This window comes from Saccopteryx bilineata, chromosome 8 (assembly GCF_036850765.1).
Source record: "Saccopteryx bilineata isolate mSacBil1 chromosome 8, mSacBil1_pri_phased_curated, whole genome shotgun sequence".
Taxonomy (NCBI): domain Eukaryota; kingdom Metazoa; phylum Chordata; class Mammalia; order Chiroptera; family Emballonuridae; genus Saccopteryx; species Saccopteryx bilineata.
Window position 1 is genome coordinate 1,179,860 of NC_089497.1, and position 27,312 is coordinate 1,207,171.

The window sequence follows — 27,312 nt, forward strand, 5'->3', positions numbered from 1 at the left end:
AAGAAGAGAAAAAGTAAGTGCATGCAAGATGAAGATTCTCATCTCTGCATCTCCTAGTGTGCGTGGAGCACAGTGCACATTACTGCCGAAATGAGGAGGTGGTGCTGCGTGTCTCATGTTTCCTGGTTGGGGCAGTCTCCCTGTGTTTGTTTCTGTGTATCAGGTGGAGCTGCGTGTCTCCTGTCTCCTGGTTGGGGCAGTCTCCCTGTGTTTGTTTCTGTGTATCAGCTGGAGCTGCGTGTCTCCTGTCTCCTGGTTGGGGCAGTCTCCCTGTGTTTGTTTCTGTGTATCAGGTGGAGCTGCGTGTCTCCTGTCTCCTGGTTGGGGCAGTCTCCCTGTGTTTGTTTCTGTGTATCAGGTGGAGTTGCGTGTCTCCTGTCTCCTGGTTGGGGCAGTCTCCCTGTGATTGTTTCTGTGTATCAGGTGGAGCTGTGTGTCTCCTGTCTCCTGGTTGGGGCAGTCTCCCTGTGTTTCTGTGTATCAGGTGGAGCTGCGTGTCTCCTGTCTCCTGGTTGGGGCAGTCTCCCTGTGATTGTTTCTGTGTATCAGGTGGAGCTGCGTGTCTCCTGTCTCCTGGTTGGGGCAGTCTCCCTGTGTTTGTTTCTGTGTATCAGGTGGAGCTGTGTGTCTCCTGTCTCCTGGTTGGGGCAGTCTCCCTGTGTTTGTTTCTGTGTATCAGGTGGAGCTGCGTGTCTCCTGTCTCCTGGTTGGGGCAGTCTCCCTGTGTTTGTTTCTATGTATCAGGTGGAGCTGTGTGTCTCCTGTCTCCTGGTTGGGGCAGTCTCCCTGTGTTTGTTTCTATGTATCAGGTGGAGCTGCGTGTCTCCTGTCTCCTGGTTGGGGCAGTCTCCCTGTGTTTCTGTGTATCAGGTGGAGCTGCCTGTCTCCTGTCTCCTGGTTGGGGCAGTCTCCCTGTGTTTGTTTCTGTGTATCAGGTGGAGCTGCGTGTCTCCTGTCTCCTGGTTGGGGCAGTCTCCCTGTGTTTGTTTCTGTGTATCAGGTGGAGCTGCGTGTCTCCTGTCTCCTGGTTGGGGCAGTCTCCCTGTGATTGTTTCTGTGTATCAGGTGGAGCTGCCTGTCTCCTGTCTCCTGGTTGGGGCAGTCTCCCTGTGATTGTTTCTGTGTATCAGGTGGAGCTGCGTGTCTCCTGTCTCCTGGTTGGGGCAGTCTCCCTGTGTTTGTTTCTGTGTATCAGGTGGAGCTGTGTGTCTCCTGTCTCCTGGTTGGGGCAGTCTCCCTGTGTTTGTTTCTGTGTATCAGGTGGAGCTGTGTGTCTCCTGTCTCCTGGTTGGGTCAGTCTCCCTGTGTTTGTTTCTGTGTATCAGGTGGAGCTGCGTGTCTCCTGTCTCCTGGTTGGGGCAGTCTCCCTGTGTTTGTTTCTATGTATCAGGTGGAGCTGCCTGTCTCCTGTCTCCTGGTTGGGGCAGTCTCCCTGTGTTTCTGTGTATCAGGTGGAGCTGCCTGTCTCCTGTCTCCTGGTTGGGGCAGTCTCCCTGTGTTTGTTTCTGTGTATCAGGTGGAGCTGCGTGTCTCCTGTCTCCTGGTTGGGGCAGTCTCCCTGTGTTTGTTTCTATGTATCAGGTGGAGCTGCCTGTCTCCTGTCTCCTGGTTGGGGCAGTCTCCCTGTGTTTCTGTGTATCAGGTGGAGCTGCCTGTCTCCTGTCTCCTGGTTGGGGCAGTCTCCTGTGTTTGTTTCTATGTATCAGGTGGAGCTGCGTGTCTCCTGTCTCCTGGTTGGGGCAGTCTCCCTGTGTTTGTTTCTGTGTATCAGGTGGAGCTGCGTGTCTCCTGTCTCCTGGTTGGGGCAGTCTCCCTGTGTTTTTGTTTCTGTGTATCAGGTGGAGCTGCGTGTCTCCTGTCTCCTGGTTGGGGCAGTCTCCCTGTGTTTGTTTCTGTGTATCAGGTGGAGCTGCCTGTCTCCTGTCTCCTGGTTGGGGCAGTCTCCCTGTGTTTGTTTCTGTGTATCAGGTGGAGCTGCGTGTCTCCTGTCTCCTGGTTGGGGCAGTCTCCCTGTGTTTGTTTCTGTGTATCAGGTGGAGCTGCGTGTCTCCTGTCTCCTGGTTGGGGCAGTCTCCCTGTGTTTGTTTCTATGTATCAGGTAGAGCTGCGTGTCTCCTGTCTCCTGGTTGGGGCAGTCTCCCTGTGATTGTTTCTGTGTATCAGGTGGAGCTGCGTGTCTCCTGTCTCCTGGTTGGGGCAGTCTCCCTGTGTTTTTGTTTCTATGTATCAGGTGGAGCTGCGTGTCTCCTGTCTCCTGGTTGGGGCAGTCTCCCTGTGATTGTTTCTGTGTATCAGGTGGAGCTGCGTGTCTCCTGTCTCCTGGTTGGGGCAGTCTCCCTGTGTTTTTGTTTCTATGTATCAGGTGGAGCTGCGTGTCTCCTGTCTCCTGGTTGGGGCAGTCTCCCTGTGTTTGTTTCTGTGTATCAGGTGGAGCTGCGTGTCTCCTGTCTCCTGGTTGGGGCAGTCTCCCTGTGTTTTTGTTTCTATGTATCAGGTGGAGCTGCGTGTCTCCTGTCTCCTGGTTGGGGCAGTCTCCCTGTGTTTGTTTCTGTGTATCAGGTGGAGCTGCGTGTCTCCTGTCTCCTGGTTGGGGCAGTCTCCCTGTGTTTGTTTCTGTGTATCAGGTGGAGCTGCCTGTCTCCTGTCTCCTGGTTGGGGCAGTCTCCCTGTGTTTGTTTCTGTGTATCAGGTGGAGCTGCGTGTCTCCTGTCTCCTGGTTGGGGCAGTCTCCCTGTGTTTGTTTCTGTGTATCAGGTGGAGCTGCCTGTCTCCTGTCTCCTGGTTGGGGCAGTCTCCCTGTGTTTGTTTCTATGTATCAGGTGGAGCTGCGTGTCTCCTGTCTCCTGGTTGGGGCAGTCTCCCTGTGTTTGTTTCTGTGTATCAGGTGGAGCTGCGTGTCTCCTGTCTCCTGGTTGGGGCAGTCTCCCTGTGTTTGTTTCTATGTATCAGGTGGAGCTGCGTGTCTCCTGTCTCCTGGTTGGGGCAGTCTCCCTGTGATTGTTTCTGTGTATCAGGTGGAGCTGCGTGTCTCCTGTCTCCTGGTTGGGGCAGTCTCCCTGTGATTGTTTCTGTGTATCAGGTGGAGCTGCGTGTCTCCTGTCTCCTGGTTGGGGCAGTCTCCCTGTGATTGTTTCTGTGTATCAGGTGGAGCTGCGTGTCTCCTGTCTCCTGGTTGGGGCAGTCTCCCTGTGTTTGTTTCTGTGTATCAGGTGGAGCTGCGTGTCTCCTGTCTCCTGGTTGGGGCAGTCTCCCTGTGTTTGTTTCTGTGTATCAGGTGGAGCTGCGTGTCTCCTGTCTCCTGGTTGGGGCAGTCTCCCTGTGTTTGTTTCTGTGTAGCGGTGGAGCTGCGTGTCTCCTGTCTCCTCATTGGGGCAGTCTCCCTGTGTTTCTGTGTAGCGGTGGAGCTGCATGTCTCCTGTCTCCTCATTGGGGCAGTCTCCCTGTGTTTCTGTGTAGCGGTGGAGCTGCGTGTCTCCCAAGCTTGGTGGAGTGGCCTCGTGCTGTCAGGGTTCTGTAGGGTCCAGTGGCACAGCTTCCCCAACCACCCAAGCCCATTGACAACGGCAGTAAAAAAAGAATAAAATACTTAGAAATAAATTTAAGAAAAATGTGCAAGACTTGTACACTGAAAACTATAAGACATTGAAAGAAATTAAAGAACTAAATAAATGTTAAGACATTTTGTGTTCATGGATAAGAAGACTTAATATTGTTAAAAGGACAATACTACCCAAAGTGATAGATGCAATCCCTAAAAAAATTTCAGTTGCCACTTTTGCAGAAATAGACAAGCTGATCCTAAAATTCAAACGAAAATGCAGGGACTACAGTGGTCGACAAACTCATTAGTCAAGAGGGTCAGTTATCAAAAATACGATTGAAATTTCTTTTGAGAGCCAGATTTTTAAAACTTAAACTATATAGGTAGGTACATTCCTTATCGAGGTAGCACCTGCACATGGTATTTTATGGAAGAGCCACACTCAAGGGGCCAAAGAGCCACATGTGGCTCACAAGCCGCGGTTTGCCGACCACTGGACTAGAATAAAAAAAAGCCATCTGGAAAAACGAGTTGGAGGATTCAAATTCCTCAATTTCAAAACTACAACGAAGGCACAGTAATTAAGACAGTGTGCTGTTCCCACAAAGATGGCAGATATCAATAAAATGGAATTGAGAGGCCAGAAATAAACCCACACATCTACATCAACTGACTTAACAAGAGAAAGAACAGTGTTTTAGCAAATGGTGCTGGGACAACTGATGATCCATGTGCAAAAGAATGGATACAACCCCTACCTCACACCTTATACAAACACTCACAAACGGAAGAAAGAACTACATGTAAGAGCTAAAACTATAAAACTGAGAAAAAAAGCATGCACAGGATTAGACAATGGTTTTTATCATGACACTTGAAGCACAAGCAAACAAAAACGAAGTAGAAAAACAGCAGACAGAATATAGAAAGAATCCTTACAAATCAAAAATAAGAAGACAATTTTAAAATGAGGAAATAATCTCAACAGACACTTCAGCAGAGAAGATACAGAGACCGCCATGAGCTCATGTAAAGACGCTCACACTGGAGCCACCACTGGGTCGTGAGTGCAAGGCCCAGAGGCTCACGTCACACCCGCTGGGACGGCCGTGACGGGAAAGACGGATGGACGATAACAAGAATGACGGAGGTGTGGGAAGGTCAGCACTGCTGGTAGAAATGTGATAGGAACCACCATTTTGGGGGAGAGTTCAATAGTTCCACAGCATGTCACACGCAGAGCTGAACACATGACTCACTCAATTCCCCTCATTCATCTACACCCAAGACACCTGCAGACTTAGGTTCCCACAGACTCTTGTACACGATGGTCACAGCAGCCTTTGTTCATTTGGTGAACAAAATGTAGCATTCGTACAGTGCAGTATTATTTATCCAGAAAAAGAAAGGCAATACCGATACACGCCACAACATACAACATGGATGAACCCTGAAAACATCACGCCAATGGAAAAGAGCTCGCCGTGAAAGGTCACACAGTTCACGAGTCCACTGGTCTGAAGTGTCCAGAAGAGGCCAGGCCACAGAGGCTGGAAGGAAGTTAGTGGGTGCTGGGCTGGAGGAGGGCCTGCTACCAGGGGGGGTATTTCTCCTTGGGGGGGGATGAAAATGTTTTCAATATTGTCATGGTTGTATAACTGTGAAAATACCAAAAAAACCCCACTGATTGCATACTTCAAGATGACCAACGTTGTCCTGTGGATTATAACTCGGCACAGCTGTTAGTGAATACAGATAACAGGAGGCCCTCGGCAGCTCAGTACACTCCTCGGACTCCACACTTACGTTTCCTGTGAGGCTCCTGTTCTCTCTGCTGACTCTGAACGCTGGCGTCGCTCGAGCCTGGCGTAAGAGGCTGAGTCACTTGACTTACTTCTTGAGGTAGAACTGCACCCTGCAAGTCAAAATTCTTATAAATGACTTAAAGAAACTCTTAATATATAATAACAACTGCTTTCCTTCAATGTTTAATAAGTGATTATTTTTATTAAAATTATATAGCTCACTAGAAAACAAATAAGGGATACAGGAAAGTATAAAGAATTTTAAAAACCACTCAAATTCCACCACCCAGAAGTAACCGTTATTAGCATAACGATCATCACTCCAGATGTTTCTGTGGGCATTCCTTAGCAAGACACAGAGAAAACAATCCTTTTACCAATATGCTACTTTCAATAGAAAAGAATCGAATCTAATTTTGCTTGAAGTTACTACAGAAACTAAAGCAATGATTAAACTTTAGGTCAGTGTCCTTCACAACAGAAGTAACAGCCTCTAGAGACCCCTCTAAATGTGCCCCAGAACCCCCGTCCCTGTGGGGGTGGGGTGGGGACACGCAGGTGTTCTGGGACCTGTGTGGGAAAGGGGGCAGTGTCTCTGGGTTCATCACACTCCTCTCGCCTCCCCTGGTTTGGAAGTTCAGTTGTGCCTGAGACGGAAGTTGAAGCAATGAGCTCGTTCTTTCTTTCATACCCTGTACCTATTCCACCGTCCCCTGGTCGAGAGCCGACCTCCCCTCCCAGGCTCCACCACCCTGGTCGAAGTGAGCACATGTTCACAGAACGAAGGGTGGTACAGAGTAGTCCTGGAGAGTGAGTGCTGAGACGCAGCACACACACTGAAGAGGACAAGAGGCACCCTGGCGGGGTGGCTCAGGGGCCGTGCCAACCCCACGCACCAGAGTTGTGGGTTCAACCCCTGGTCGGGCACGTAGGATAAGCAACCAGCGCGCGCACAACTGAGTGGAGCAACTAAGTGAAACAATGAGCTGATGCTTCTTTCTCTCTCAGTCTCCTCTCCGACAAATCAATGGAAAACATTTTGAAAAAAGGGGGAAAAAAGGGCCTGAAAGTCCGGATCTGGGTCATACGCAGGTGCACACGGCCTACGGGAGACCCAAGGGAAGCAGCACGCCGGCCAGGGGTCAGTGTGTCGTCACACTCAGCGGGCAGGTTCCTTCTGCCACCGTTCCCCGGCCCGGGTAACGCCACCATCGCCATCGCCATCGCTGGAGGGTATCAGGGTAAACGGGCCCTCGTGGGTCAGATACGGGTTTACAAACGAGACCCAGGCTGAGAAGACAGGCCCGCAGCTTGCGACAAAGGCACGGGAATTCTCTTCTTCTCTCTCTGTGTCCACTCTCTCAGCAGAACCTCTCATTGTCTGTGTCCACTCTCTCAGCAGAACCTCTCACTGTCTGTGTCCACTCTCCCAGCAGAACCTCTCACTGTCTGTGTCCACTCTCCCAGCAGAACCTCTCACTGTCTGTGTCCACTCTCTCAGCAGAACCTCTCATTGTCTGTGTCCACTCCCCCAGCAGAACCTCTCACTGTCTGTGTCCACTCTCTCAGCAGAACCTCTCATTGTCTGTGTCCACTCTCCCAGCAGAACCTCTCACTGTCGTGTCCACTCTCTCAGCAGAACCTCTCCCTGTGTCCACTCTCCCAGCAGAACCTCTCACTGTCTGTGTCCACTCTCCCAGCAGAACCTCTCACTGTCTGTGTCCACTCTCCCAGCAGAACCTCTCACTGTCTGTGTCCACTCTCCCAGCAGAACCTCTCACTGTCGTGTCCACTCTCTCAGCAGAACCTCTCCCTGTGTCCACTCTCCCAGCAGAACCTCTCCCTGTTGTGTCCACTCTCCCAGCAGAACCTCTCACTGTCTGTGTCCACTCTCCCAGCAGAACCTCTCACTGTCTGTGTCCACTCTCCCAGCAGAACCTCTCCCTGTCTGTGTCCACTCTCCCAGCAGAACCTCTCACTGTCGTGTCCACTCTCTCAGCAGAACCTCTCCCTGTGTCCACTCTCCCAGCAGAACCTCTCCCTGTCGTGTCCACTCTCTCAGCAGAACCTCTCACTGTCTGTGTCCACTCTCCCAGCAGAACCTCTCACTGTCTGTGTCCACTCTCCCAGCAGAACCTCTCATTGTCTGTGTCCACTCTCCCAGCAGAACCTCTCCCTGTCATGTCCACTCTCCCAGCAGAACCTCTCACTGTCTGTGTCCACTCTCCCAGCAGAACCTCTCACTGTCTGTGTCCACTCTCCCAGCAGAACCTCTCACTGTCTGTGTCCACTCTCCCAGCAGAACCTCTCATTGTCTGTGTCCACTCTCCCAGCAGAACCTCTCACTGTCTGTGTCCACTCTCCCAGCAGAACCTCTCACTGTCTGTGTCCACTCTCCCAGCAGAACCTCTCCCTGTCGTGTCCACTCTCCCAGCAGAACCTCTCCCTGTCGTGTCCACTCTCCCAGCAGAACCTCTCACTGTCATGTCCACTGTCTCAGCAGAACCTCTCACTGTTGTGTCCACTCTCTCAGCAGAACCTCTCTCCCCTTCTTCATTTCCACCGAGGATGTGAATTTGCCCACTTCTCCTTAAGACCCACCGCCAGCACACGAGACATGTTCAAGTGCAGATAAAGAAGTTAACGAGTATTGTGAAGCCTTTCAGTTTGAACTATAGCTATGACTTTTGTAGAGAAATAAAAATAATCCAAACCTGATGTCAAGGAAAAACTGTCTATATTCTTACTTTCTGATCCAAAAATTTTTATATAGCTGAATGGAAGTATGGAAAGTCATGATCAAAACTTAAGTCTACTTCACAGAACTTCAGGAGAACACTGATCGCTGCACACCTAGAAAAGGAGTATCACACTACATGCTCTAAGGGGAAACGCCCACCCCAGGACACCAACCTTGTCCGGCAGGGCGGGCTGGGGGCACGGGGCCTTCCCGGAGCCCTGCAGCGACTGCCAGATGTGGCAGAACTCGTCCTCCTTGGCCGGGACCTGGCAACGCACAAGAGACTTCTTAGTTGAAACATGATAAAACTGAGATGCTTATTAAAAACCAAATAACTTATTCATTAAAATGATTTCGCACAAGAGAAGATATTTAACTTTCATTATCTGAAATCTCAATTCTTCCTTTCTGGAGCTCTCAGTATAGTCACCATAAAGGTGAGTTCTATTGGCGTGAAAATGGCTTTCTTCAAGGTAATTGGTTTTGAATGGTTTTACTGGAAAGGATTTAAAGTATAACAAACGGCACAAAAGATTATACTGAATCAATAAATCCTCACCGACAGATTTGTCCTCCAATGTAATGGCATATTACCTCATTTAAACTAACATTTGACTTCATTTTAAAAATCTTTGTTTTGCCCTGGCCGGTTGGCTCAGTGGTAGAGCATCGGCCTGGCGTGCAGGAGTCCTGGGTTAGATTCCCGGCCAGGGCACACAGGAGAAGCGCCCATCTGCTTCTCCACCCCTCCCCCTCTCCTTCCTCTTTGTCTCTCTCTTCCCTCCCGCAGCTAAGGCTCCACTGGAGCAAGGTTGGCCCGGGCGCTGAGGATGGTTTTATGGCCTCTGCCTCAGGCGCTAGAATGGCTCTGGTTGCAACAGAGCAATGCCCCAGATGGACAGAGCATCGCCCCCTGGTGGGCATGCCGGTGGATCCCGGTAGGGCGCATGCGGGAGTCTGACTGCCTCCCCGTTTCCAACTTCAGAGAAATAAATAAAAAAAAAAAAAAAAAAAATATTTGTTTTACCCAAAAGGAATCTAATAGATTAAAAATCAGCTATTAGTTTAGGGAGCTGATTTCATGTAGATTAGAACTCTGCAAAACTAGGCACCAAAATTTAACAGTAGTTCCCAGGAGGCTTGGAGAGGAATTTTGCTTCTGTTTCCTTTGTTGTTATCTCCTGGTCTGTGTTTTCTAATCAGTCTATAATAAACACGTAGTATTGGGATTAGAGTGTGGTATGATCTGTGGCCACGGAATTAAACAAAGGTGAGTGTCTCACACAAAACCACTCACTTCCCGTCCCCAGGAAGGTGGAGCAGAGGAAACCCCCCACGCGCACCAGGGGGACTTGGAAATGCTTCTGACAGCCCTGCCCTTTCACCTGAAAATTCTGTCATTCTATAGCAGACAGCACAGCATAGTTGGGTTACAAAAGAAAAAAATTTAAACATTAGTTTAAAAATAAATAAATACTGAGAAAAAAAAAGACATTTTCAAGATTATGTTTTAATTTTATAACATAGGTAGAATGTTATCAATAGCATTCTATACTAGCCTACTAGTTTAAAATAAATCTGGGATTGACTTAAATCAAAGCTTTTGGCCCTGGTAGGTTTGCTCAGTGGATAGAAGGTCAGCCCTGTGTGCAGACATCCTGGGTTCCCCGTCAGGACACACAGGAGAAGTGACCATCTGCTTCTCTCCCTCTCCCCCCCCCTCCTGAAGCCAGTGGCTCAACTGGTTCGCGCATCGGCCCCCAACAGAGGTTGCCAGGTGGATCCTGGTCGGGGCGCCTGCAGAAGCCCGTCTATCTCCCCTCCTCTCACTTAAAAAAAAATAAAAAAATAATAACTTAAAAGCAAAAACACTAAGTCAAACTAGGTTTCCATTTGGTGTGCCTGTGATCTGTACAGGAGGCAGAGAAGGGAAAGACCGGGGGTCTCACCTGGGCCGGGACGAAGAGGGACCGTGGGGAATGATTCAGGCTTCCCAGCTGCCCAGATAGGACGGACGGACTGGCGCTCTGCTGACTGACAGCGGGCTGCGGCTTCACAATGGCCGTCAGCTTCTGACTTCCGGTCTCGGAGCGACTCCCGTGGGACAGGTTCACCAAGGCGCTGGTCGGCAGCCGGTAGCCCCGCCCCGCCGAGCACCTGGAAGGCAACAGTTGTTGCCTCAGAATCACAGTGAAACAATGTGCTGGGAAGAAGCAGCAAATACCGTACTTTTTGCCCGGTAAGACGCATCTGACCATAAGACACACCTAGGGTTTTAAGGAGGAAAATAAGAAAAAAAATATTCTGAACCAAATAGTGTGTTACAATATTTAATAAAACACTGTAGTTTTCGCTCCATAAGACGCACAGGCATTTCCCCCTCCCCTTTTGGGGGAAAAAAGTGCATCTTATGGAGCGAAAACTATGGTAATTTGGGTGCATAGTCCAAATTTGCATCAATAAGTGCCTTTAAATTCAGTAGAGAAACTTGAACATAAAATGCCATTGAACATCACTAGTCACTAGAGAAATGCAAATCAAAGCCACCATGAGATACCACCTCACACATGTGAGAATGGCCGTCATCTGCAAGACAAGACGTGACAGGTGTTGGAGGGCAGGGAGGCTGTGCACTGCTGGTGGGGCAGTGAACTGGCCCACACCTACGAAAGACAGCATGCTGGCTCCTCAAAGAATAAAAAATAGGCCCTGGCTGGTTGGCTCAGTGGTAGAGTGTTGGCCCAGCATGTGGATGTCCTGAGTTTGATTCCCGTTCAGGGCACACAGGAGAAGCACCCACTTGCTTTTCCACCCTTCCCTCTCTCCTTCCTCTCTGTCTCTCTCTCTTTCCCTCCTGCAGCCAAAGCTCCACTGGAGCAAAGTTGGCCCAGGCGCTGAGGACGGCTCTGTGGCCTCCGCCTCAGGCACTAAGAAGAGCTTGGTTGTCGAGCAATGAAGCAATGCCCTAGATGGGCAGGGCATCGCCCCCCCCCCCCAGTGGACCTGCCAGGTGGACCCTGGTTGGGGCGCATGCAGGAGTCTGTCTCTGCCTCCTCTTCCCTACTGAAAGTAAATTAATTAATTAAAATAAAATATAGAGCCACTATATGACTCAGCAATCTCTCCTCTGGCTATACAGAGACAAAATCTGAAAACATGGACTTGTAAAAATATGTGTGCCCCTGTGTTCATTACAGCATTATTCAGAATAGCCATGACAAGGAAAACCTAGTGTCCTCTGACCAGTGACCAGATAAAGATTGTATTTATTACATTACTCACGGCTATACTACTCAGCCACAAAACCCAAAAAATGCTGTCATTGGCAACTACACGGATGACCCTGAGAGTATCATGCTAAGTGAACTACTCTGGTGGAAAACTACGAAAACCACGTGACTTCTCTCATGTGGGATAAAAAAAAGCAACAAAGGAACAAGGCACATAGACAGAGACAGCAGTGTGGTGATGACAAGAGGGCAGGGGGGGTGGAAGAGGTGGGGGGGGAAGAGGTGGGGGGGAAGAGGTGGGGGGGTGGAAGAGGTGGGGGGGGTAAACGGGGAAGGGAGGAGACTTGACCTGAGTGGTGGATACAACACACAGATGATGAGTTCCAGAACCACACAGCTGGAACCTACACGATTCCATTAACCAAGGTCACCCCAATAAATACAATTTAAAAAGAAAAAGAATAAACAAAGAAAAACAGATGGACAAGAGAACGAATCCACCAGACTGGAGGGGTGCTGGGGGCAGACAAGGGGGTTCAAGGGGGTCAAAGGGGTCAAGTGTGTGGTGACCTGGGGCGACCGGACGTGGGCTGGCGAGCACACAGTGGAGCACACAGATGTTGTTTATAAAGTTGTGCACCTGAAACTTAGTGTTACCCCAAGACATTTAATAAAAGTGAAAATAAAATATAATAAAAACAAAATAAATTTATAATAAAATTAAAATAAGAACAAAAAAATAACAACCCAGTTCTCTTCCTCTAAGCCCCCGAGCTCTGGTTATGTTCTCTCCCCTTCAGACTCCTCGAGGGTCAGCTCAATGTCCCATCTCCGTTATGACACCTGCCACTCATACCTGAAACCACCTCTGTTGAGTTTGAGCTAATTACCCACAATTACATTAAAACAGGTGACAAAGGCTTAGGATGCTACTAAATTCACAAAGTTGCTGGTCTGCAAGTTATTTACACATTAAAAAATGCAAAACGGATCATGCCATATGTCTGATTTTGATGGCTTCCCGCTGTTTTGAGGAGGAAGACCCGGAATACACCCAGGTCCCGAGCCCGCTCGCACAGGGCGGGGCCTTGCTGTTCGCCCCCCGCTAGCCTGCGGTCACCGGCGGTCAGCACCCGCAGTCTCCTAGTCTCTGAGGGGAGGACACTGGGGTATCAGATGCTGTTCCTTCTTCCACACTCCGCCTCTCTCCCTCCCTGTTCGCTGGTGTTGACGCAGCTCCCAGCTTTCTGGCAGCCTCAGGCCAGGGCACGCTGTCACAGACACGGGAACTCCCCTCCCCACACAGGTCACAATTAATTAATTAATTAATATTACAAACAGCTGATTTTCTCCCACATGATAACGAAGGCTCCACAGGCAGAGAGCACCTGTGTCTTGGTCAATGTCGCGCCCCTAGCGGCCTGCAGGGTGTCTTGGGTGGAACAGGAACTTAAATCGCGGACAGAGGAGGAATGGAGACCAGGGGCCACGGGGACGTGTTTGTAAACCATGATGATCTCTGGAAACACACACCTTATTGTCAGGCCTCCAGGAAACTCTTCATCAAACAGTACTTCAAACAGTACATCAGCTTCTCTACTGGCTGTTAAAGAAAAAGAGATGATGAAAAATCCTGAGGTTTTGAAATGTAAGAAGCAACAGAACTACCAGAAAACGGTGTGGAGGAACAGACAGCATGGAAGTGAACAGGCTCCCGGGTCACCTTACGTGTTCAAGTAAAATGGTATTCTAAGTCCCGCGTGGGGACGGCCCTCTTCTCTCTGCAATGTACACATGTGAACTCCTTCACAGCAAAAGTGTCAACCAGAGCGTAACCTCAGCGTCTGCGGTTTACCGGAGACGACGGAGCCGTGGAGGTGTGCGGCTTGCGGGTGGGACTGGAGAACGGAGCTGGCAGGAGCCCCCAGGGCTCTGGCTGACAGTGACGTGGAGACTGGAGGTCACTGCTGAGACATGAGGCGTCTTTTCTCGGGCAGGGAGCACAGGTGCAGACAGCAAGGTGGGCTGTCGGCCAAGGTCGCATTACCCCCTCACCAAGGTCAAGCGACATCATTAGCTACAATGACTCCCCACCTTCCATGACTCCAGCTGTGTTTCTCTGACACTCACTAGCTCCTGGTGCGGGGGAGGACCTCCCCACCCACAGTCCCCCCCCAAGTGAGACCACCCCGCAGAACTCACCCTGCTGTACCTTCCAACCTGACACGTTACCAGACGCTCCCCTCCAGCCCCCACTGCCTGTCTGACGGAGGGGCCACTTCCTCACCAGACAGCTGACGCTTTTCACTGCTCAGGGGAGTCACCATGGAGATGAGCTCTCGGCCGAGGGCCCTAACAACCAATACCCCGCTTTCTCTACATGTCCAGCCGGATGCGGCTCACCAAGGACAGCTCTCCCCACTCAGGGTGGACACAGCTCTCAACACAAAACTCCAAGCATTCCCGAGGACTGACAGTCAGAGGAGGAGACGCGGCTCACCAGATTCCTCAGGCCTTTACTGGAAGCCTAGCTTGCGTCCAACCCAGCAGGCTCGCTGTCTGCAAGGCCTACGCAGCAGGGGAGCAGACCGCGGCGGGGGGCTGCCTCCCTGACCCCTCGGACCCTTCCACACCCGGCCCACGCCCTCCTCTCTCCATTTCCAGCAGCCAGAAAGAGAGCCAAGACATTTAAAAAAATCAGAAAAGAGGCCCTGGCCGGTTGGCTCAGCAGTAGAGCGTCGGCCTGGCGTGCGGGGGGCCCGGGTTCGATTCCCGGCCAGGGCACACAGGAGAAGCGCCCATCTGCTTCTCCACCCCTCCCCCTCTCCTTCCTCTCTGTCTCTCTCTTCCCCTCCCGCAGCTGAGGCTCCACTGGAGCAAAGATGGCCCGGGCGCTGGGGATGGCTCTGTGGCCTCTGCCCCAGGCACTACAGTGGCTCTGGTCGCGGCAGAGCGACGCCCCGGTGGGGCAGAGCATCGCCCCCTGGTGGGCAGAGCGTCGCCCCTGGTGGGCGTGCAGGGTGGATCCCCGCCGGGCGCATGCGGGAGTCTGTCTGACTGTCTCTCCCGGTTTCCAGCTTCAGAAAAATACAAATCAGAGAAGAAAATTCTCTTTTAGAGAATTCAACTAAACAGGGGAGATGCCCAGAGGATGAGAAGATGGGAACCATGGAGAGCCACGCCCAGTTAGAGGATGAGAACCGTGGAGAGCCACGCCCGGTTAGAGGATGGGAACAGTGGAGAGCCACGCCCAGTTAGAGGATGGGAACTGTGGAGAGCCACGCCCAGTTAGAGGATGGGAACCGTGGAGAGCCACGCCCAGTTAGAAGATAGGAACCGTGGAGAGCCACGCCCACAGTTAGGAAAGAGCAAGGCGAGAGCTCGAACCCCACACCGCCACCCACCGAGGTGAGGACAGGGCAGTCACCTAACCACGGGGGGGGGGGGGGGGGGGATAACACCTGGGGCTAAATGTGAAGTGTCGAGCGCCTGGCACAGGGCTGGCGCTGAAAAAGCAGTTCTCCCGGGCTCACGGTCCGCCTGCCCTTCCTCCCTCCTGACAGCAAGCGGGGGTGCCAGATGGGGAGGGCTGCCCGGCCAGCACTGGGCCCCAGCCTCAGAGGGGCTGCTTTATGTGGGGCGGACTCTCTGGGGTCCCTGCTGGGACTCCCCCCAGGCACCGGGAGGTCCTTGCTGTCCCTCTGTCTCCTCTCCACTCTCTCTCACTTTTTTTTTTTTTGGTAAAAGAAAACACAACATAAAACTTACCATCTTAACATTTTTAAGTGTACAGCACGGAAGTGTTAACTATTTGCCCACGGTTGTGCAATAGATCGGTGGGTCTGTTCTATATCCAGAATCTAGCCGTGTTTATAAAATTCAAGCTAATGTGCACATTGAACTGGAAACTCTTAACTGTAAATAAGCTCCTGATTCACATTTGTTTATTTCTCCATGGAAACCAAGAAGTCACGATGACCGTTAAGGTCCACGTCCAGCAAGACCAGCCGGAGACCTGACTCGGGAGACACGGCAGAGCTTTCCTCGCGGTTCACGAGGGCGTGTGCACCTGCTCCAAGGTCTCCTGCGGTTTCACGGGTTCTGTGGAAGCTGCCAGGTTTCCCACAGTCCTCACCCAGCCTCCCCTTCTTTTAATCACTTCCTAGACACTGACTGGCACAAGACAGAAAAGATTTTTCTTTGAAAACTAAAACAAAACAATTAACCGACAGAAAAGAATGCAGAGGCCCCTGCTCTCGTCATCCCTGCCTGCTACGCCGCGGGCACGCCCCACGCTGAGGGCCGGCGCCAGGCTCCTACCGCCTTTGATCCCGATGACGGTGCCCCGCAGGCCCACGGGCACGGAGAAGCTGTCCCGCACGTTCACCACGCGGTCGAAGAGCCGGAAGTCCGCGTCCCGGTCGGGAATGACTCCGTGCTGCTGCTCCAGAGGCTGAAGGGAGAGAGCTCGGCTCACGACCAGCCCGAATCTCAACGCTACAGCACACGGCGGCTGCGGCGGCTGCCCGCTGGGACCGCTCTGACCGTGGCAGCGGGGACTCACCCGGTACAGCAAGTGGGGCTTCACTGTCACCCGCACCTTCTTGTTGCTCTTCCTTTGCTGAGGAGACAAAGCGTTTCAGATACTGATGACTGCGGTTCTTCAGATGCAGCAAGGAGGAATGATAAACTGATTCTTTTCTTTCTTTCTTTCTTTTTAAGATTCTACTTATTGAATTTACAGAGAGATGAGAGAGAGACGGGGACTGACAAGTACCAACTCCTAGTGGCTTCACTGTCCGTTGTTCATTGATTGATTGCTTATTGTATGTGCCTTGACCGGGCAAGCCCAGGGTTTCAAATTGGTGACCTCCGCGTTCCAGGTCGACGCTTTATCCACTGCGCCACCAGAGGTCAGGCTAAATAAATTCTAACTTACAGTAACAATTTTAAAGAATAAGACAGATAGAAACATGCAGAATGACAAGGAGGCAGCCTGGAGGATGCTCACGGCATGAGTATGTCTGTGGTGAGCGTGCCCGGCTCTGGGAGACAGCTCTGCCCATCACTGAGCACTGGCAGCAGCCTTCCCACCAGCACCCTGCCTGCCAGCACCCACGGTCACACGTGATGGAAATGCTAGCCCATGCAAATGACTTCTTTACTCTAAAAAGTACTGTAAACAATGGTCAACAAAGACTTTTTCTTTAAAGGTATAAAGTATTGATCTATGCCAATACTGTGGGTTTTGTGGCTACTTATAAACAGGTACCACTCATTTAATAAAATCCCTGCTTTTGGACTCTGTTGCGAAACCAGCACTGATGTTTGAATTTTCTGACCTACAAAATGCTGGCAGAGCCCTCTGCATTGTTATCTATGGCGCTCGTATTAATAACTCCGTCAGCTCACATGTAACCGAGCGTCACTCCTTCCCATCTGTGGGATGGGAAAACTGTCAGGCTAGCTGATGCCCACCAGCGCTGTACAACCACCCGTCACACAACACACTCTGAACTGAACTCTCGACCAGGAACACGGCAGCAGTTCAGCCTGCAGCGGTCACCCGTCTTCCGAGCACAGGGCAGTAAGAGAGGGGACACGAGACAGCCAGGCTGCAGCACCTTCACGCTATGGGGCCCACGTGTGCGCACTGTGAGATACTCCGGCCCTTCAACAGAGCACACTTTATTGTATTACAGAGACACTGCGTTTATTCGCCCAACAACAATTTCTGAGCTCCCTTGTGGGCCACATATTGGTTTTGGTGTGGGGACGGAGCAGTGATGTGTTCCTGTCTTCCAGTTGATGGAGACAGCAGAGAAACAGAATAAGGAAAAGATAGTGAGTTTGAAGGTAGAAAGCACAGTGAGGAGCAGAGCAGGCAGGAGGCGGGCAGCTGCAAACAGGGTGACCGGGGATGGCCTCACTGACAGGGTGCCCCTGTTTCCCGACCAGAAGGATGGAGAGACCCAACTGGTCTCCATCCACTGACAACCGCAGGAGGGGAGAGAATATAGAACATCTAAAACGATTTCAAAAAGCAGAGTGAAGAACTGTGCCTGGAGAGTTGGCTTTAACATACGCCAGGCAATGATACACTGTAGCATGGGAGGTAACACACCCCAGGCAGTGATACACTGTAGCACGGGAGATGACACACCCCAGGCAGTGATACACTGTAGCATGGGAGATAACACACCCCAGGCAGTGATACACTGTAGCACGGGAGATGACACACCCCAGGCAGTGATACACTGTAGCATGGGAGATGACACACCCCAGGCAGTGATACACTGTAGCACGGGAGATGACACACCCCAGGCAGTGATACACTGTAGCACGGGAGGTGACACACCCCAGGCAGCAATGATACACTGTAGCATGGGAGATGACACACCCCAGGCAGTGATACACTGTAGCATGGGAGATGACACACCCCAGGCAGTGATACACTGTAGCATGGGAGATGACACACCCCTGGTAGTGATACACTGTAGCATGGGAAATGACACACCCCAGGCAGTGATACACTGTAGCATGGGAGATGACACACCCCTGGTAGTGATACACTGTAGCATGGGAGATGACACACCCCTGGTAGTGATACACTGTAGCATGGGAGATGACACACCCCTGGTAGTGATACACTGTAGCACCAATGAGAAGACACAGCAATCACACCTGACCCGTTAGGCAAATCAATACGCCAGGGATTTTCACACTAAACCCCAAATCACAACTACTGGATGAGAAGTTCTGGGGCTGGCTACTCAAAATGTGGTCACCTGCAAGCTCGTCAGAAACAGAGTCTCATGCTTACCCGAGAGCTACGGAACCAGAACCTGTGTCCCAATGAGACCTGCCTGGGACCTTCTGCATGTTCAAGTGCGAGCAGCACCGCTACAGGGGTGGAACCCAGAGCCGTGTTTTTTAAAAAGTGCCTCCAGCAATTTTTATAATTAGCTGAGCTTGGGAATCCTGTCCAGTAAGAAAACAACCGAGACTGTTAATGATAATCCCGCATTATAAACGTATCCACTGTGCTCAGAATGTTGTCCTTTTGGGTTTGTTTACTGCCCTGAAAGGGAAAAACATCACTCATAACTGTACCTCCTTGACACATTAATATATTTTTAATTCCTTGTATTTATAGGCACACATAAATTTAAAAATGTTGTAACCAGAACATTAGACTACAGCTTTGCACGTGTATCTTCTGTTTATAAAGTAAGACAGAAACGTGTAAAACCTTTTAGGAAGCTCTGTGTCCAAATGGGTTAACGTAAAATTTGGGGGCTTAAAATTACAAACTTCTATTAAGTAGAAAACTCATTTCAAAAACAGTGCTGGGCCTGACCAGGCAGTGGTGCAGTGGTTGGAGCACTGGACTGGGACATGGAGGACCCAGGTTCGAAATCCCAATGTCGCCAGCTTGAACGTGGCTCATAGACATGACCCCATAGTTGCTATCTTGAGCCCAAGGTTGCTGGCTTGAGCAAAGGGTCACTCGCTCTGCTGTAGCCCCCGGTCAAGGCACATATGAGAAAGCAATCAATGAACAACTAAGGTGTCGCAACTGTGAGTTAATACTTCTCATCTCTCTCCCTTCCTGTCTGTCTCTCTCACTGAAAACACACACACAAAATTCCCCAAACAAACAAAAAAACAATGCTGGACAAGTAGATTTTTAAAAAGAAATGTAAAAAGACAAAGAAAAAAAGAAACGCAGACTCTGTCCTCAGCTGAACTCAATGACCTTTCAAAGCACCAAACCCTCGTTCCCCAGAGAGGCAGTCACGTCTGGTGCTTTCCTACTGCATTCACACTGAGGAGAGAGCAGCTGCAGCATCCCGGGGTCCCCAGGCGTAATGACGGTGACAGGGAGGCACCACACCCCCTCGGTGAGCCCTCTGGTGACCCCGCGGCAGATGCATTTATCCTCGGTGTACACGAGGAAAGGAAGTCAGGGGAGGTGAGGAGTCTGCCCGGCCAGGAGCACGGGGCGGGGCGGGGGCGGAACGGGGCGTGGTCGGCGGCACAGCCCACTCCCGCCGCCCCTGCTGCACTGTCCGCAGAGGGACAGCTCCGTGATCCCACAGCAGGCACGCGGGAAGGGGAATCAAAGTTACAGAAAGGGATGCAATCAATCGGCTTCCCACTGCGTCGAGGCGGGGGATGGAGAGCACGGTACCTTGCACTTCTCGACCTCTTCCTCGATCCGCTCCACGATGGCCACGTCCAGGGTCTGCAGGTCACAGGAGGAGCGCGACAGGGTGCTGACCGGGTGTCCTTTCAGCCACGTCATGATCTCCTGAACTTTCTCGGCACTACGTGGAAAACAAACGGTTTCCCACAGGTTAGAGCCTCGTGAGGGCTACATCAAAGGCCCGACAGAAACCTCCGGAGGGCTGCAGAGCACGGAAGTCATCCATGTGTAATTAATTAGACATCGGTCACTACCCCTAACTGGGAGTGACTCTGAATATGTTCATTCTCAGTACTTTTCTAAAAGTCACAAAATTAGTTTAAAAGTACTTTGTCCTAAATGAAATAAAGAATTGTATTAAGATCTTGAAGCAAAAACAAAACAATATAAAACCCTGTCCCCAAAAGTAATATACATTCTTTTTTTTTTAAGAGAGAGAGAGAGGTGGGAGGGGAAAAGAGACAGACAGGGAGGGAGAGAGATGAGAAGCATCACCTCATAGTTGTGTTGCGGCACCTTAGTTGTTCATTGATTGCGTTCGCATATGTGCCTTGACTGGGGGGCTCAAGCCGAGCAGTGACCCCTTGCTCAAGCTAGTGACCTTTGGGCTCAAGCCAGTGGCCACAGACATGATCCCATGCCCAAGCCGGATGAGCCTGCACTAATGCCGGCAACCCTGGGGTTTCAAAGCTGGGACTTCAGTGTTCCAGGTGGACACTCTGTCCACTGCGCCACCACCAGTCAGGTGGGGAGTAATATAAATTCTCAAAAAAACTACTCCTGTATGTTCATTGAGACCACTGCATGGACCTGTGAGGCACACGTCTTGCTTACCCGTTCTCATTTTCCTCAGGCCAAATGTCATCCTCATAGAACACGTCCTCTTGACTGTTTTTGGCGATATAACTAAATAGTTCTGGAGCTCTGGGCAAACAAACGAACAAACAAAAACACTGCTTTAGAAAATCATATGGCAAACTTCACATCACTTCCCATCAAATAACTCTGGATGCTAAGGGGACACATGAAATATACTGAGAGCTGGTTTCTGTCCACAGAGCATTAGTAAGGAACAGAGACTACAATGTTTGGAAGTATCCATAGGCCGTCACAAACCTTTCAGTCGCTGAGGGAGCAATGATTCAAGTTGTAAACTGTAATAAACTTCAATTTCTGGCTCTATACCCTTAGCTCATGTTGATAAATGGACTAAAATTACATCGACAGGTACATTTTCTAATTTTTACAGCAAAGCTGGAGCACTCCACAAGAGCCACTAAAATGCATTAAAGGTTTCTTCCGATCATCCCCAGAAGTGCTGCGTCCCCCAGAGCACAGGGCTCTCAGGCGCGCCGGCAGAACAAACGTCTGTGCGTCCGCTGCTCCCCTCTCAGCCACGGAAGCCACAGAGCGCACGGAACAGGGCACAGACCTGGAGAGGCCGCGAGGAGAAACAGAGCCTGACAGCACATGTGAGGTGTCAGCAGTTTTAGAAACGGAACACGGGACGGACAGAATGCCCTGCACCTGAGCCTCATGCACGGGAAGTCAGCAGGAGACGGCTGGTCTGAGCTGTGGAAGTCCACAAAGCCCGGGCACTGTGGGCTCCTGTGGGTTCTACTGCTGCAGGGTGCAGGGAAGTCTAGCAGCCTTTCAGCAGAAAACTCTGCCTCGTTACAGCAGACAGTCACGGGACTGCACACCACCACTGGCGTGAGAGCCGCAGTCTGCATATCTCAGAGGCCAGCAGGGACGCGGTGCTCACGCTTGGGTACACCAGGCACACCTGCGCGGCTAGCGGGGCCGGGGGCAGGGCGTGAGGTGGAGAGGAGGGGCCCCCTGCACAGGGGACAGGGACAGTATGACCGCTGCACGTGTGTACAGGCGGCACAGTGTCCTGAGGAACCAGACTGGGGTGCAGGCACGGGTGCTGGAGCCTGTCCCCGCAGGAGGGAGAGAAGACGGAGGAGGCAGGCTGGCACGCAGGAGAAGCAGGGCTGTGTCATTCTGGCCAGGCCCAGAGACCCCAGACTGGGGTGGCCTTTTGGACGTGTCCAGCTGGAGCAGTCACGGTGCTGGCCCTCACAGCTGCTTGCAGACCAGGCACTGGACATACGGCTGTGGGGGGAGGGGCTACCACTGCAGAAGAGGTGAGCTCTTCCGCCTGGCTGTCCCTGCAGAGAGCTCATGCCCGCAGGTGCCAGACAGCAGCGTCCCTGCTGCAACAGGCCCTTCAGTCCTAAAGGGACCACTAGAGAGGGTACTAGAGGGGGTGTCACAGCACCCACAGCATGGTGACACCCCGTTCCCTGCTCAGTTTCCAGGATGTGGGAGTCAGCGTTGTTCTCCACACCTGTCCTCTAAGACAAAGGCTGTGACACTCTCTGGGAAAACCCGCCAGCCTCAAAGGGAAGACACACAGGCAGGGGTCATACTTGGACACCCCCCCGTAGGAACAGCCGAGCCCCGGCAGGCTCCACCAAACAACGCGGAATTCCCAGTCAGACTCTCTGCGCCTCACTCTTAAATATAGCTGGACACCTGAGACCCACCAGCCAACTGGAAAAGCTTCAACATGAAGAGAGAGAAACCAAATCAAACAAACAAACAAAAAGACCCACTTAGAGAAAACAGAGAACAAAAGAAGAAAAATCTAGGAATACTACCTTCGAGGAAATGAAAAGATATTTCACTCATTTTAAGAACAAGATGATATTTTAAAAAGGAATGTCAGAGAATATGGACGCACTTTTAAATTAAAAATGGTTATGAGGAACAGCAGTTTTTGGAACGACACAAGACAGAGCTGAAGACCCTCCCACCAGCAGAGGGCAGTGTAACGGTGCGGCACGGACCCTCCCACCAGCAGAGGGCAGTGTAACGGTGCAGCAGGGACCCTCTACCAGCAGAGGGCAGTGTAACGGTGCGGCACGGACCCTCCACCAGCAGAGGGCAGTGTAACAGTGCGGCACGGACCCTCCCACCAGCAGAGGGCAGTGTAACAGTGCGGCACGGACCCTCCCACCAGCAGAGGGCAGTGTAACGGTGCGGCACGGACCCTCCCACCAGCAGAGGGCAGTGTAACAGTGCGGCACGGACCCTCCCACCAGCAGAGGGCAGTGTAACGGTGCGGCACGGACCCTCCCACCAGCAGAGGGCAGTGTAACAGTGTGGCACGGACCCTCCACCAGCAGAGGGCAGTGTAACGGTGCGGCACGGACCCTCCACCAGCAGAGGGCAGTGTAACGGTGCGGCACGGACCCTCCACCAGCAGAGGGCAGTGTAACGGTGCGGCACGGACCCTCCCACCAGCAGAGGGCAGTGTAACGGTGCGGCACGGACCCTCCACCGGCAGAGGGCAGTGTAACGGTGCGGCACGGACCCTCCCACCGGCAGAGGGCAGTGTAACGGTGCGGCACGGACCCTCCACCAGCAGAGGGCAGTGTAACAGTGCGGCACGGACCCTCCCACCAGCAGAGGGCAGTCTAATGGTGCGGCACGGACCCTCCCACCAGCAGAGGACAGTGTAACGGTGCGGCACGGACCCTCCGACCAGCAGAGGGCAGTCTAATGGTGCGGCACGGACCCTCCCACCGGCAGAGGGCAGTGTAACAGTGCGGCACGGACCCTCCCACCAGCAGAGGGCAGTCTAACGGTGCGGCACGGACCCTCCACCAGCAGAGGGCAGTGTAACAGTGCGGCAGGGACCCTCCACCAGCAGAGGGCAGTGTAACAGTGCGGCAGGGACCCTCCACCAGCAGAGGGCAGTGTAACGGTGTGGCACGGACCCTCCCACCGGCAGAGGGCAGTGTAACGGTGCGGCAGGGACCCTCTACCAGCAGAGGGCAGTGTAACTGTGGGGCACGGACCCTCCCACCAGCAGAGGGCAGTGTAACGGTGCGGCACGGACCCTCCCACCAGCAGAGGGCAGTCTAACGGTGCGGCACGGACCCTCCCACCAGCAGAGGGCAGTGTAACAGTGCGGCAGGGACCCTCCACCAGCAGAGGGCAGTGTAACCGTGCGGCACGGAAAACGGTGAGAGGCGCTCTGGGAACCCAGACCACTGACCCAGCGGGTCCCAGAGAGAGAGAACAGAACAACGGTGAAGAGAAAACCATCACATCCTTTTTCATTTTAAATACTGTAAGTACAGTATTCCCCACTCTATTTCAGCTAATGGCTAAGACGCTCCATGACACAGAATTAAGTTCACACGTGTGCCTCCAGTCAGACAGGGAGGTAGGTAAACACTGTCATCTCCCCACAACGACTCCAGAATTACAAGATAGCTGCAGAGCCAGCACTGAGAGCTGCCCGGAGCCGAGCTGAACAGAAGTCCCACAACAAAGGATTTGACTGGCAGGAGGGCGGGGTCAAGGAACCAGCTCAACCCACCCCCATGTGTGGAGGATAAGAACCAGAAGGCACATCTTGGCTGTGAGGGTCCCCCCCTGAGGAGCCAGGGGTCCCAGCCCCAGCCCAGGCCCCCAGCCCAGGGTCCTAGTGCCGGGAAGAGGAGTCCCCACAGCTTCTGACTGTAGAAACCAGCAGGGACTGTGGCTGAGGGAGACGGAGCTGCTGGAGTCCCAGGCGTTCCTCTTAAAGGGCCCACAGGGACTGCCTCAGACTCCCTCCCTCTGGGCTCCAGCGCTGGGGCAGCAGCTTGAAGGGCACCAGGGAGTTCAAACACAGGTTATAAGGAGGGTCAGTGAGCTCAGGGGAAGAGATGAACTCAGTGAGAACTTGAGCATAAAGAAGGACCAGTCAGAAACGAAGACCACAGTCACTAGATCAGGGGTCCCCAAACTTTTTACACAGGGGGCCAGTTCACTGTCCCTCAGACCGTTGGAGGGCCGGACTATAAAAAAAACTATGGCCTGACCTGCAGTGGCACAGTGGATAAAGCGTCGACCTGGAATGCTGAGGTTGCAAGTTCAAAACCCTGGGCTTGCCTGGTCAAGGCACATATGGGAGTTGATGCTTCCTGCTCCTCCTACCCCCTTCTCTCTCTCTCTCTCTCTCTCTCTCTCTCTCTCTGTAAAATGAATAAATAAAATCTTTAAAAAAAAAAAAAACTATGAACAGGCCCTGCCGGTTGGCTCAGTGGTAGAGCGTCGGCCTGGCGTGCAGAAGTCCCGGGTTCGATTCCCGGCCAGGGCACACAGGAGAAGCGCCCATCTGCTTCTCCACCCCTCCCCCTCTCCTTCCTCTCTGTCTCTCTCTTCCCTTCCCGCAGCCGAGGCTCCATTGGAGCAAAAAGATGGCCCGGGCACTGGGGATGGCTCCTTGGCCTCTGCCCCAGGTGCTAGAGTGGCTCTGGTCGTGACAGAGCGACGCCCCGGAGGGGCAGAGCGTTGCCCCCTGGTGGGCGTGCGGGTGGATCTGGTCGGGCACATGCGGGAGTCTGTCTGACTGTCTCTCCCAGTTTCCAGCTTCAGAAAAAATAAATAAATAAATAAATAAAAAGATGATAGATTTAAAAAAAAAACAACTATGAACAAATCTCTATGCACATTGCACATATCTTATTTTAAAGTAAAAAAACAAAACGGGAACAAATACAGTATTTAAAATAAAGAACAAATAAATTTAAATCAACAAACTGACCAGTATTTCAATGGGAACTATGGGCCTGCTTTTGGCTAATGAGATGGTCAATGTCCGGTTCCATATTTGTCACTGCTAGCTATAACAAGTGATGTGATGCGCTTCCAGAGCCATGACGTGTGCCTCCCACGTCACCGGAAGTAGTACTGTATGTGACTGATGCCACACTTTGCGGCACTGCCACATACAGTACTCTCACTTTCCACCAATGAAAGAGGTGCCCCTTCCGAAAGTGCAGCGGGGGGCCAGATAAATGGCCTCAGGGGGGCTGTATGCGGCCCGCGGGCCATAGTTTGGGGACCCCTGCACTAGATGGAATTACCTGCAAATTAGCTGAAGCAGAGGGTTAAGTCAGCAACTTGAAAGACAAGGTAGTAGAAAACATAATCAGAAGAGCAAATAGAAAAGAAATAGTAAAAGAGTCATGGCAATCGTTTAAGGGGCCCTGAAACAATATAAAGCACAGCAGCATTCACACCACATAGGAACCAGATGGAGAAGACAGAGAACAGGGAACCAAAACCTGTCTGATGAAGTAACATTGGAACCTCCCCAACATGGTGAAGGAAACAGACACAGAGGTTCAGGAAGCGTGGAAGAGTCCCAAATAAAATGAACTCAAAAGAGGCCCACACCAAACACATCGTAACGGAAATGCAAAAGGTCAAGATGAAGAGAGAATCTTAAAAGCCCCTGGTTATTACAGAGGGACCCCAAGGCTGCCAACTGACTTCTCAGCAGAAACTTTGCAGGACACAGTAAGAACGTATATGGAAAATGACTACCCAGAAAGACTATCATCTAGAATTCAAGGATAGATAGAGAGCTTCCCAGATAGGAAAAAGCCAAAGGAGTCCACCACCACCAAACCAGTGTTACAAAAAAATGTTAAAGGGAGTTCTTCAAAAAGAACAACAATAAGAAAATATAAAAAATATGACAAATAAAGTGGCAGTAACTACATAGCTATGAATAATCACCTTTAATGTAAATGGAATAAATGCTCCAATCAAAAGACAATGGGTAGCTGAATGAGTAAGAAAACAAGACCCATATATATGCTGCCTACAAAAGACCCACCTCAGAACGAAAGATACACACATAATGAAGGTAAAAGGATGGAAAAAGATATTTCATGCAAATGAAAAATTTAAAAATGGTAGGGTAGGCCCTGGCTGGTTGGCTCAACGGTAGAGCGTTGGCCCGGTGTGTGGAAGTCCTGGGTTCAATTACCAGCCAGGGCACACAGGAGAGGCACCCATCTGCTTCTCCACCCTTCCCCCTCTTCTTTTTCTCTCTATCTCTCTCTTCCACTCCCGGAGCCAAAGCTCCACTGGAGCAAAGTTGGCCCAGGCGCTGAGGATGGCTCTATGGCCTCCACCTCAGGCGCTAGAATGGCTCTGGTTGCAGCAGAACAACATCCCAGATGGGCAGAGCATCGCCCCCTGGTGGGCATGCCAGGTGGATCCCGGTTGGTGCATGCAGGAGTCTGTCTGACTGCCTCCCCGCTTCTCACTTCAGAAAAATTCAAAAAAAAAAAAAAAAAAAGGTAGGCTAGCAATACTAATATTGGACAAGCAGACTTTAAAATAAAGGCTGTACCAAGAGATAAAAGACATTTCACAATGATTAAGTGATCAATCCCACAAGAGGATAAAACCCTGGTAACATTTCCATACCCAACACAGGAGCACCTAAATAGATAAAGCAAATCTTGATGGACATAAAGGGAGAAATCAACAACTAACACTCATAGTAGGGAACTTAAACATCCCCACTACATGAATGGCTAAATCATCAGACAGAAAATTACCAAGGAAATAGTGGCCTTAAATGACACATTGGACCAGATAGACTTGATTGATATTTTTAGAACATTTCACCCCAAAGCAATAGTATATGCATTCTTTTCAAGCACACATGGAATATTTTCCACAATAGGTCACATGTTAGGCCACAAAACAAGTCTCAATAAAGAAGACTGAAACAATATCAAGCATCTTCTTGGATCACAGTGATATGAAACCAGAAATCAATTACAAAAAGAAAACTGAAAAACACACCAACATACGGAGGCTAAATAACATGCTATGCAACAATCACTACATTAACAATGGAATCAAGAAAGACCTTAAAAAGTATCATGAGAGGAATGACAATAAAAATACAACAAGCCAAA

General features: G+C 51.3%; 1 protein-coding gene across 1 annotated transcript in view; it reads right to left on the bottom strand.

The window, feature by feature from the left end:
• Positions 1-27,312, bottom strand: part of XRN1 (5'-3' exoribonuclease 1) — a 109,291-nt gene that overhangs the window by 18,640 nt on the left and 63,339 nt on the right. The window contains exons 26-33 of the mRNA XM_066241760.1: positions 20,360-20,449; positions 19,511-19,646; positions 15,881-15,937; positions 15,637-15,769; positions 12,850-12,919; positions 10,036-10,243; positions 8,260-8,352; positions 5,348-5,456 (exon numbers count right to left, since the gene is read on the bottom strand). Of these exons, the coding sequence (XP_066097857.1) occupies positions 5,348-5,456; positions 8,260-8,352; positions 10,036-10,243; positions 12,850-12,919; positions 15,637-15,769; positions 15,881-15,937; positions 19,511-19,646; positions 20,360-20,449 (896 nt within the window). The remainder of the gene's footprint in view (positions 1-5,347; positions 5,457-8,259; positions 8,353-10,035; positions 10,244-12,849; positions 12,920-15,636; positions 15,770-15,880; positions 15,938-19,510; positions 19,647-20,359; positions 20,450-27,312) is intronic.